Raw genomic sequence first — 12,007 nt, forward strand, 5'->3', positions numbered from 1 at the left:
AACTATCCGATTGATTTTAGTCATTCAAAACAATAACCAAGAATCCAGAAATCATCAAGTAATCCAGATAGTCCCGAGTTATATCTTCTTATTTCTTTTTCGACTTTCTCTTCCTGGGGTTTTTGTTGCGATATTTCAGTTAGAATGTATCTTTTGGAAGTCTTGTTGAGATTTTGCTGTAAGTTCTTTTTAATTCCAGGCAGTCTCCTCCTACCAGATCCTGCCCTTTTATTCTTCCTCTCTCCTTTTCTGTTTTCAAAAGCTTTTAATTATCCAGAAATCTTTATTATCCCTTTGACTTTTTATTTTCAGCATTAAATGCCCATTGATGTCAAAGTGGATTTTTTTCCAATTTCTTGCTTAAGTTTCTTAGCTGTCAGTATAGGAAAAGGAGAAAACCAAATCTTTTCCCTTTTCTCTCTCCTTCGCAGCTTAAAAAGCTTCTTAGGGAACAATGTTATTGTTTTTTAACAGTTTCAATTCCAGAATACCTTATTTGTTGCTTTTGCTGTTTGACCAGGTCAACCAAAACTTTCTTTTCTCCTGCACATTCTTTTCCGGTTGGGTTTTTCTTTGTGGTGGCCATTTCTGACCACCACTGCAACCACCTTTGGGAAAGGGAGTAATGGCCAGCGGGGGAGGAGAGATGCGGCTCTCCTCAACCCTGCTGGCAGTCTCCCCCCTCTTCACCACCTCTACGGGGTGGCTTAGCCCCGAAGCCAGCCAGCTCGGGGCACTCCAGCGGCGAGCACGGATCGAAGCCTTGCAGAGACGAGGTTCCGGTCTGTCGCTGAAGAAGCTCAAACCGGAAGTCCCATTATTAACTCCTTTCTAAATGGCCAGGCAAGATGTTTGGGGATTGAATTCAACCTGTTCTTTCCGCCTCTATTTCTTGTAAGTCTCTATAAGCAAAAAAAGAACAGTTGACTGGGATTTGGTGTTCCTAAAACATGGCTAGATAGCTGGAATTAATTTAATCCTTTGTAAGTGTGGGTCTATTTTGTTCTAAATATTAGCACCTGGGATTTATTTATTACGTCAGTTGATTTTTTTTTTAGCCCAATGACATAATGCCCCTCCCTGTTGGCCTAATTAACCATGATGTGGGAACAAGGCCAGAAACATTAACTTCCAGATGTTGCTGATCCTCATTTTCCAATCAGCTCTAATAGAATTGCCAAAAAAAATATATATATATATATCAAAGTAAAGCAGTCTGACAGTAATCAGAAGATCACAAGCTCCTACCTCTTCTTTAGCACCCTCTGTATTCCCAAAAAGAAATTGCAAATTTTATGGTAGTAGAAAAATCAACCTTCAGTGACAACCAATTTTTTTTAACGTTAAAAGTCCATGTACAAGTATTTGAAACATTTATATTAAGAAGTATTCTGTTATAAGCTCTCAAATACATTTTGTAGTTTTATAAGCGCAAAAATACATATACTGTTTACTTTTGGAATAATGTGCAGATTTTTTAAAAAATATGTAAAATACATCTTGAATTCCTTATATAATTTTGAGAATTTCATAAAACAATATAATAAATCAAGCATGGATTAAAAGAAGATACAGTGTCAGAATTTAGAGACTAATTTGTAACTGTCTTCTACTTTTTTGAAGTCTATTCTATTTTTTATTAAAGCATGTAGGATTCTTTTCTTCTAAGACCATCATTGCGTTTTTCTTCAACCTCTTTTTACATCAATCAATTTAAGGCAGCAGATGTGAAACTAAAATCAAATCTTGTGTTTGATCAGCAGTTTACATAGGATTCTTTTAAAAAATTTAGATTGAACTTTAATATGCAAGATCTAACTTCCATTCAGTAATTCACATCTTAATTTAAACATTTTTAAAGCATTCATAAATTATTAGTAGCATTAAGAAAACAATTTAATTCTTCCTTTTTAATTTTCATTCCCTTTATACTTTTATCATCTCTAATATTTCTATTCAACACTTCCAAAGTCAATACAAATAGCAAATGTGATAGGGGGCATCCTTGTCTTGTACCTTTTCTTATATTAATAGGGTCTGTGAATTCTCCCTCTATCATTACCTTTGCCGTTTGCTTATGGTATATGGCTTCTATTGCTTGAATAAATTTTCTGGCAAAACCCATCTGTTCCAATAATAATAACATAAATGTCCAATTCACATTATCAAATGCCTTTTGGGCATCTAAAAATATCAAAGCCATTTGCTTTTCGGGATGTGCCTCATAATATTCCAAAGTGTCCAGGATTACTCTCATATTGTCCTTGATTTGTCTCTTTGGTAGAAATCCATTTTGATCTGGATGAATAAAGTTATTTAAGTATTTTTTAAGTCTTTCTGCCAAAATTGAAGCAAAAATTTTATAGTCTGCATTTAATAAAGAAATAGGTCTATAATTCTTGATTTGCAATGGATCAACCTCTTCTTTTGGAATAAGTGTAATATAAGCTTCTGACCATGTTTTAGGTATCCTCTTCTTTAACATAGCTTCATTCATGACTTCTAGCAATGGAATGCTCAATAATTCTTGTAGTGTTTTATAAAATTCTGCCGGAAGCCCATCTGGACCTGGTGCTTTCCCATTGTTTTGCTTCTTAAGTGCTTCAGTTAATTCCATCATTGTTATATTACTTTCTAACATTTTTTCAGTCTCTTTAGGTATCCTAGGTAAATTAGCATTCTGTAGATACTGTTTGACTTTTTCCTCATCAATATTCTCTTGCCCGTATTCAGTTGCCTGTAGAAGTCTCGAATGATTTCCTTTTTCTCTTTATTACCATAGCAAACTTGGCCTTGATCATTTATTAATTGTAATATTTTCCTTGATTCTTTCTCCTTTCTCAATTTATATGCTATTTATATGCTGCCTGGTTTATTTGCATCTTCGAAATAGTTCTGTTTAGCACTTCTAATTTTCTGTGCCAATTCTTCTTTCTCTATTAGACCCATTTTATGTTTAATTATGTCCAATTTTAATTTAATATCTTTTTTCTGTGGCATTTTCTGTAGTTCTTTTTCAAGTCTTTTATGCTCATCTTCTAAAACTTTAATAGCTTGCCTTTTCTTTATATTCTTTTTTCTTATATAGTCTATTATCAAGCCTCTAGCATATGCCTTCATTGTGTCCCAAACATTCTGTATTGAAGTATCTTCTTTTTTGTTTTCTCTAAAAAAAAAGGCCAATTCTTTCTCCATCCATTGTGCAAAGTCTTTTTCCTTTAAGATAGTATTATTTAACGTTCATCTCGATCTTTTTTTTTTGTCCTTTCCATTTAATTGTCATTGGATTATGGTCTGCCCAAGTACTTGTTTCAATGTTTGTTTCTTGAATGTTAGATATTAGTTTTGTTGAGATTAGATATTATTAGATATTAGTTTTGATATTAGTTTTGTTAGATATTAGTTTTGTTGAGATCCAAATCATATCTAATCTGGACAATGATAAGTGTCTATTTGAATAGAAAGTATATTGTTTGGTTTTAGCATTTCTTTCTCTCCATATATCTTTTAAATTTAATTCATCTGACATTTTAAAAAAAGATTTAGGGAGTCTTTCTATTTTGCTTTATCATTGTTGCTGTATAGTCCAATTTATTGTCTACAATTCCATTAAAGTCTCCCATCATAACTATATTAGCATAGTCCAATCCAATTATTTTCAAATGTAATTTTTTGTAGAATTCTTCTTGTTTATCATTCGGAGCATAAATTGCAATCAGGAGTGTTTTCATATTATTGTCCATTATTTCCACCATTAATACTCTTCCATCCTCATCAGTATAAATCAATTTTGCTGGGATAGTCTCTTTAATGTAAAAAACCACTCCTCTTTTCTTGCATTGAGTCAAAGAAGTGAATATTTTCCCTAATTTTGGCTGTACCAACAATTGTTCATATTGTTTTTTAATATGTACTTCTTGTAGACAAATTATATCAAATTTTAATTTCTCTAATTTATGAAAAAATTTCCTCCTTTTAACAGCTGAATTAAGTCCATTTATGTTCATTGTAATCAATTTTTTCTCTTCCATGATTATATTTTATAATTAGGTTTGGCCGCTCTCGTAGATCTTGGTTCCCGTTGTTCTTTAATCTCCACCTGTCCACCTACTGCGCCTTCTTTTTCAGTCCCCATTTGGTCCTCTTGGAATTCAATTAATGAAACCTCTTTTTCTGCCTCTTCCTCCCTCCTTCCAAAAAATTATGCGTAGAAAAGTTCTGCTTTCTCAATTGAATCAATTCTATGTCTCCGTTCTTGCCATGTGAACATTAGTCCTTCTGGAATCAGCCATCTATAGTTCACCTCCTTTTTCAATAATATTTTAGTCAGGAATCGATATTCTCTTCTCATCTCTCTCACTCTTCTAGGTATTTGTTTTAAAACCACAATCTCCTTGCCTTTATATTTCAACGTCTTCTCTCTTGCCACTTGTAATATTTGTGTTTTAATGGCTTTTTTTATAAATCTGATGTGAACTTCTCTTGGTAAGTTGTTTCTCATCGCATATCTTGTAAAGACTCGATACACCTCATCTACTCCATCCATCATCTTTTCCTCTGTTATTTCCAAGGCTTCAGCCAGAATTTCTATCATTATCGCAGCTAAGTTTTGTCCTTTATCTTCCTCTATATTTTGAAATCTGAGATAGAATTCTGACCTGTCCATCTCCCACTTCAGCATCCCACTTTTATCTTGTTCAACCACTGTTAGTCTGCTGTCAATGTTTCCAATCTTCTCCTCTCTTTGTTTATCTTCTTCAATTTTTTGGAATCTCTCATCATTTGCCATCATTTGTTGAATATTTTCAATTTTTTCATCGGTCTTCCCTGTTCTTTGCTCAATGTTCTCTATTCTTTGTTCAATGTTCTCCGTTCTCTTTTCAATGGTGTCTGATTTTATCTTAAGATCTTGGATTCCTTGCATAATCATCTGTAAAGTCACTTTTTCTTGCTCTTTATCTTGCTTTAACATTGTTTGAATTAAACGTTGTCCTCCAGATGGTGGGGAGGCGGAAGTAGAAGTTGACGCGCCAGAAGGTATGAGTTTCTTACTCATTTTCAACGATTCAAAATCTTCAAATTCTTTTAAATCTTAATCCAATTAGTAAGGTAGTCAATTATAATCCAAAATGGAGGATAAAAATAGTAAAAAGTAAAAAACCCAGTAGTAGTAAAAAAAGAAAGAAAAGAAAAAGTTCTTCAGGTTCTTCTGAACCTTAATCCAATTAGGAAATAGTCAGTTGTAATCCAAAATAATGGATAAAAATAGGAAGAAGAAAAGGCCCAATAATAATAAGAAAAAAATAAAAAGAAAAAAGAAAAGAAAAGAAAAGAAAAGTTTCTTCAGGTTCTTCACACCTTAATCCAATTGAAAAATCTCAGTTATAATAAAAAACAAACAAACCATAAAAGTAGACCAAAAACATGGATGGAAGAAGCAAGAGTCCCAATAAAAAAAGAGAAAGGAAAAATTCTGAGGCTTTCCCTTTAAAATAAAAGGGAACATAAAAATATTACAAAAATAAAAGTTTACAATAGAGCTGGTGGGGGGGGGGTAACACAACTAAAAGAAGAAAAAAAAAAAACACTGCACTTTATTTAATTATCCAAGGCTCTTGTTATGACTCTCTTCTCCACAAGCTTCAAAGCCAAGCTTCAAGTATTTAGTTATTGATAGAAGTCCAGAAGAGCACCTGTAATAACACTCACCCGTGCTCTTCCCTCTATCTTATCAAGTTACACTGTCCTTGAGAAGGAGTCTTTCAGAGTTCTCTCAACTTCAAATAAAATATTTTCAAGCCTCTAGTTGGCAGTGTTACAAAGTTTCTTTGTTCTCACTTTCCCCCCCTCCCTTTCCCAGGGAAAACGTAATAGAAGTTAAAAGAAAAAGAAAAAGAGTATATACATATGTATATATAAAAAGAAAAATAACTAAAGGGAGCCTCTAATATAAAAAATTGAAAAATCAAAAAGGAGAAGAAGAAAAAAGAATATATATAAAGGAAAGATCAGTCCAGTTAACAACTGCTGAGTCGCAATAAAAGTCCAGTAAAAAAAGAAAAAAGAATAAAAAGCCAAGCCTCACTTTGACATCTCTCTTTAAAAATCACCGCTTATCCAATTTTGTCAAGAATTTTACAGATTTCTTCTTGTTCTTAGAGTGTCCTTTCAAATCTCAACATATTAGTAAAAAAAAGATCTCACCCAGCCGACACATCTTTCGATCTCTTCCTTTCCGGAGCTGTCCGAACTTCAGCAGCTTTGGGGCTGCCTCTCCGCCGCCGGCAAAAGGGATTTCTCCTGAATTAACCAGGGACTTTGCGATGTCCCTGGGATCCACAGGATGTGCCACTCACTATCACCGTCCCTACGGGATGGTTTAGGTCCGTTTGGACCGACCAGGGGCGAAGATATCGGCTGCAATCTCAGAGCCCCGAGATTGCAAGCCGTACCATCACGACGTCAGCTCCGCCCTCCAGGTGTTTTGCAATGTGGCAATACAAGTACAGAAGCTCTCTTTGAATCATTAAAAGAGCTCCTTGGAAATCCATATTACTCCATATGGAGATTGAAGATGAAACAACAGAGGCACATTTTCCTAGGATTTGTCCCTGCCTAATGCCTTCATATAGGTAGTCCTCGACTTACAGCCATTTAGTGACCATTCAAAGTGACAACAGTACTGAAAAAAGTGACATTACTGTTTTTCACACTTACAACTGTTACAACATTCCCGTGGTTATGTGATCTAAATTCAGATGCTTTGCAACTGGTTCCTATTTATGACCGTTGTAGCGTCCCAGGGTCATAGGATCCCCTTTTGCAACCTTCTGAGAAGCAAAGCCAATGGGGAAGCCAAATTCATGTAATCCTGTTAGTGTTACTAACTTAACAACCATGGTGATTCACTTAACGATCATGGCAAGCAAGAAAGGTCATAAAATGGGGCAGAACTCACTTAAGGATTTTCTAATTTAGCAACAGAAATTTTGGGCTCAGTTGTCGTGGTAAGTCAAGGACTACTTGTGTTTACACTGGGAACTACAGTATGAACAGGAGATACCTAAATGTTTTCTTTTCTTTTAATTTAATTAATTAAATTTATTTTTCTAAGTGACAGGAATACATTAGTTTCATCATTTATTTTTGTATAATAAATTATCTGCATGTAGGTAATTTTGAAAATGAATGCATGGGTTGTGCTTTAAGAAATATCAATGACTCATAGCAAATAGTGTTAAGAGAAATAAATATTTATATTCTGTGCTGAGGTTTTGTTATATTCTCTGGATTTTTTGAAAAAATAGTTATTAAAGTTATTAATATTTTTCTATTTTTATGGCTAGAAATGAAACTCCTTCTCAAATTGTTAATATATTAATTTATTTCCTTGATAATAAAGTTGTGTATTTATTTTTCCCACAGTGATGATGAGTTGGAACTCAGTGTTATGCCAAAAGATGAGGACATTCTTCAACTTGTAAGTTACATTTCTGATCTAAAATCTAAAATTAAAGTCTACATAATATTCCTGCAAAAGAGATTCAAGTCTTTAATTAGCATATTAAATGTAATGAAACATTGAATTATTGAACTATTGAACTATTTCTGTATTTATAAATTTTCACCTACCCCTCTTATTTTTTTGGAGTTTTAGTGCTATAAAAAGTAGGTAAAAAAATGAACTAGAGAAAAAAAATACTTTTTGTGTTTCATAGTTCATTTTAGTGAAATGAATATAAATTACCATTTTTTTGGCACTATAAGATGCACCTAGGTTTAGAGGAGGAAAACAGGGGGAAAAGTTGCTGCCTCCTCCATGTCTGTGTCTCTGCCGGGAAATGCTGTAACCTTCGCTGCCGAGCAGCTGATCAGCTGGGTGGATCAGCCTCCCGGAATACCATCAATCAGCTGTTCCAGGCAGCAGAGATTGCTGCCACTGTGCGCTGCTGCTGCCTTTTGCTGCCCCACACCAACCCCCTCTAATATTCATAAGACACACAGACATTTCCATCCACATTTTTTTGGGGGGAAAGTGAATCTTATGGAGCGAAAAATACAGTATGTTGCCTTCTTATGGAACAGATGTAGTCTATTCTTCTCAAATGTATCTTGGGGATGGATAAATCTATACCAACTCCAGCAGTAAATGCAGGTTTTGGTATACCCCCTATACCAGAGGTCTCCAAACTTAGCAACTTTAAGACTGGTGGACTTCAACTGCCAGAATCTCCAGTCAGCTGGCTGGAGAATTCTGACAGTTGAAGTCCACAAGTCTTAAAGTTGCAAAGTTTGGGGACCCTGCCCAATACAAACCCACCTACTGGCTGAATTTTCTTTCTATGGATCCAGATAGAAAACACCCAAGCTGTGTTTCGAGGAACAGTTTCATGACATGCTACCTTGAGATTAGGTCATTCTGCTTCCAAAAGGGTCTTCTCACAATATGGATTCTCCATCCAATTTTTAATTAGATCTATAGGCCAGAAAAATGTTCAAACAAAGAATCACTAATGTAACTGTCCCAATATTATATTGTATCACTTAAATATTTTAAGTCTGTATAGTAGCTGGCTCAACAAAGAGGATAGAAAGTTTAGATCATTTTGATATTAACTGCTGGGTGCTGACATATTGTGAACAAGTCCCATTGTTTTCTTTCTATCTACTTGTTTATTAATATTTTATACTTTGGTGTGGTCAAATCACTAAATCAATAAAGTTTCTATAATGTTTTATAAATGTTATTAGCTTGAAAAGGATACTAAACAAATATATACATAGTCTTCGACTTATGACCACTATTGGGCCCAAAACTTTTGTTACTAAGCAATTCAGTTGTTAAGTGAGCTTTGCCTCATTTTACAACTGCTTTTCTTAATAACATATCATAACTTATTAAGTGAACCTGGCTTCCCCATTGACAGAATTTGAACCTACAAGTTATCTACAAGTTACCTATAGCAATGAATAAAACATAATACAATATCACTATCATTATAGTTGACATCTACAAGCCTTCTGGCATAACTTGATTTTTAACTAGCTTTGGGGCAGAAGCAGGGGTCTTGTTCAAGGAGCATGCAGGCTGATTTGTTTTGATGTAAAATTCATCCTTGGGCCTCCATAAGAAAGGCCTAGAAGAAGAAAGACACTCTGGACTCATGAACCAAGCATCCTGGGAGATTGTCATACCATCTGTTATTCTAAGTTTTGCAACAAGTATTACGATTAAGGTGTTATCATGACCCAGACACTGAAAGCTTGAATCATAAAAATTTTTCCTCATTATCAAGCATCGGAGCCAAATTGAAAGTGACTTTTTGTCTTCCTCCACACAACATAAGGAGGTTGCCAATTCAGCTTGTTAGAATACTTATGATGATCTAGAGAGCTTCGGGTCTGGTAAATCTACAGAAAGGTTTTTAATGAGTAGCTTCTATGTACCACTTAATTTGTTCTTCTTGCTCACGTCAACAATTCATCAGACAATGATGAAGTATTTTTATAATGCAGGCTTTCAGAGTCTGGGTCATGCTAACATCCTGAGTCATTGCTGTTTACAAAAATAATTCAAAGTAAAATAAAATTAGGGTGGTGGAATTAGCCTTAAGTAATTTTGTACATAGTTGTCCAAAGCTTTTACCACCTGTTATTTTCCCTCAGAAAGGCTCAAAATAGAATATGTTGTAATGTTTGGGATTATTATTATTTTTTTGCTTTTTGATGGATTACTTCCAGTTAAACTTTGCAAAACTATGTGTCTAACTTTTTTTCAATTAATTTTTCTTTTATTCACAACATTAAAATACAAGCTCCAAAAAAGCTTAAACTATATCGGTATGTGACAAGAATAATTATTTCTCCCCATGCAAAAAAGGCTTATGGTTTATTAATTTCTATGGTACAACTCTGTTTACCAATTTTTTTACGCAACCAATTTGACCTGGCATCTACCTACACTTTGCAAGAGTATGTGTCTTTAACTTTTAGAAAAGGCAAAAAAGTTCCCTTTTTATGCATTAAGATAATCTATGCGTATATGTCCAGGCATGAATGTTTCCAGTTAATTTTTCAAAAAAAATATGTCTTTATATTCAGAAATACAGGATGCGGTTTAAAATGATTACTTCTAGCATTTAAGGTGCTGGTTTTAAATTCATTCAAAATAAAATACTTTTCTTCAAAATATAAGTTTCAAAATACAGTGATTGATGATTGTTTGGTTTAACAAATTTATGTATCCACCCAACTCACACAGAGTGACTGTAGGTGGCATACAAGATTAACAAACCATAATTTAATCCTTAATCCTACTGTGTTTTCAATATATTAAAGTATTAGGTTTACCGGACATCAACAATCATTACAGATGTTCCTTGATGTACGACTACAATTGACCCCCACATTTATGTTGCTGAGCAAGACAGTTGTTAAGTGAATTTTGCTCCCGGTTTACGACCATTCTTACCACAGTTATTAAGCAAATCTGGCTTCCCCATTGACTTTGCTTGTCAGAAGGTCATAAAAGATGATGACATGAGCCCAGAACCCCGCAGCCGTCACAGTCAGTTGCCAAGCCTTTGAATTTTGATCAGGTGACCATGGCGATACTGCAACAGTCATAAATGTGAAAAACAGCCATAAATCACTGTTTTTCAGGCTGAAAGGTCACTAAACGAACTGTTGTAAGTCGAGAACTACCTGTATCTTTAGGGTTGGTGAACAGCTTGGCTTGATGGGATTTGGTAACATATGCAATAGAGTTTGTGATTTCATGACATTTATGGTTGGCCACATAGTCAGTTGTTTAGATTGGATTCTGCATTTTTGCCTACCTACTGAATCTTTCCCATGCACCTGGGACAGGGAATGTTTTTGTTTAATAATATTAAAGATATTACCGCAAGATACAAGCTGTTCCAAGTAAAACTGACTTTTGAAATTGACTGAAAATTATCTGGTCAATGAAGATTGTGTTCGAAGAGTGCTCCAGATGTTTTGGAATTGCACCCAAGACATCTTTTATCCCTGGTTCTATCATTAGGGTGGTTGTTTTTTTCATTTTTTGGCCAAGCCATTCTGTTTCTATTTGCAGATGTTTGTATTTTGTAATTTTCTCCAGTTCTTTCTCTTCTGTTTTGCTGTCTACAGGTATTGCCACAACCACTATCCACAGACTTTTTTGTCTTTCTAATCAACAAATGTTTTGGTGTGTGCTTCACAATGCATTGGTGAGATTCACACTCTAAGTCTGGTGACAGTAATTCAAGCTTCTTTATTTTATATTATCTTTGTTGTCTCATCAGATCTTGCTTGCAACAAACAATATTTCTAGCAGCTATTCCAGTGCACCATTGTTGCTACTTTGTTATGTTGCTACTTTGTAATCAGCCTGTGCAATCATGCAGCAGCTAATGATCAGGGGTGGGATTCAATTTTTTTAACAACCGGTTCTGTGGGCGGGGCTTAGTTGGTGGGTGTGGTTTCATGGTCATGTGACTGGGTGGACATGGCTTGGTGGTCATGTGACTGGCTGGGCGTGGCCAACTCAACATCACTCACATCGAGGCATGCATCTCCTCACCTGGCCTCTTGTGACTGTGGGGATGCTGCCGTAAGTGTGAAAAAGGGTCATAAGTCACTTTTTTCAGTGCCATTGTAACTTTGAATGGTCACAAGCAAAGTACCAGCAAAGGAGGGGAAAAAAACTCCAGAGAAGTTCCAGAGACAGGAAGTCTAGTCCTGCCAAGAATGTAATAAGGGTTAACGGCGAGGCAGTTTCTGTAAGCAACACCAGAATGTTTCCTTCCTGCCTTCCTTACAGGATTAGGCCAGTAATTTCTTCTAACAACCAGTTCTCCGAACTGCTTAGAATGTTAACAGCCGGTTCTAGCGAATAGGTGCGAACTGGTAGAATCCCACCCTGCTAATGATGTGGTCCACTGTTTCTTCCGTTTTCTTTGCAGAGAGGGCATTTCCTGTCAGCTGCTGTCATCTTAATTCT

The 12,007-nt window shown here is 35.1% G+C and overlaps 1 protein-coding gene across 1 annotated transcript in view; it reads left to right on the plus strand.

Annotated features, from left to right (window-relative positions):
- The window catches only part of ARHGAP21 (Rho GTPase activating protein 21), a 50,357-nt gene that overhangs the window by 14,589 nt on the left and 23,761 nt on the right, over window positions 1-12,007 (plus strand). The window contains exon 5 of the mRNA XM_087947302.1: window positions 7,403-7,480. Coding sequence (XP_087803428.1) covers window positions 7,403-7,480 — 78 coding nt within the window. The remainder of the gene's footprint in view (window positions 1-7,402; window positions 7,481-12,007) is intronic.

The sequence above is a fragment of the Notechis scutatus genome, chromosome Z (genome assembly GCF_049901735.1).
Source record: "Notechis scutatus isolate UNSWTSFEM ecotype Mainland chromosome Z, rNotScu1.2, whole genome shotgun sequence".
Lineage (NCBI taxonomy): Eukaryota > Metazoa > Chordata > Lepidosauria > Squamata > Elapidae > Notechis > Notechis scutatus.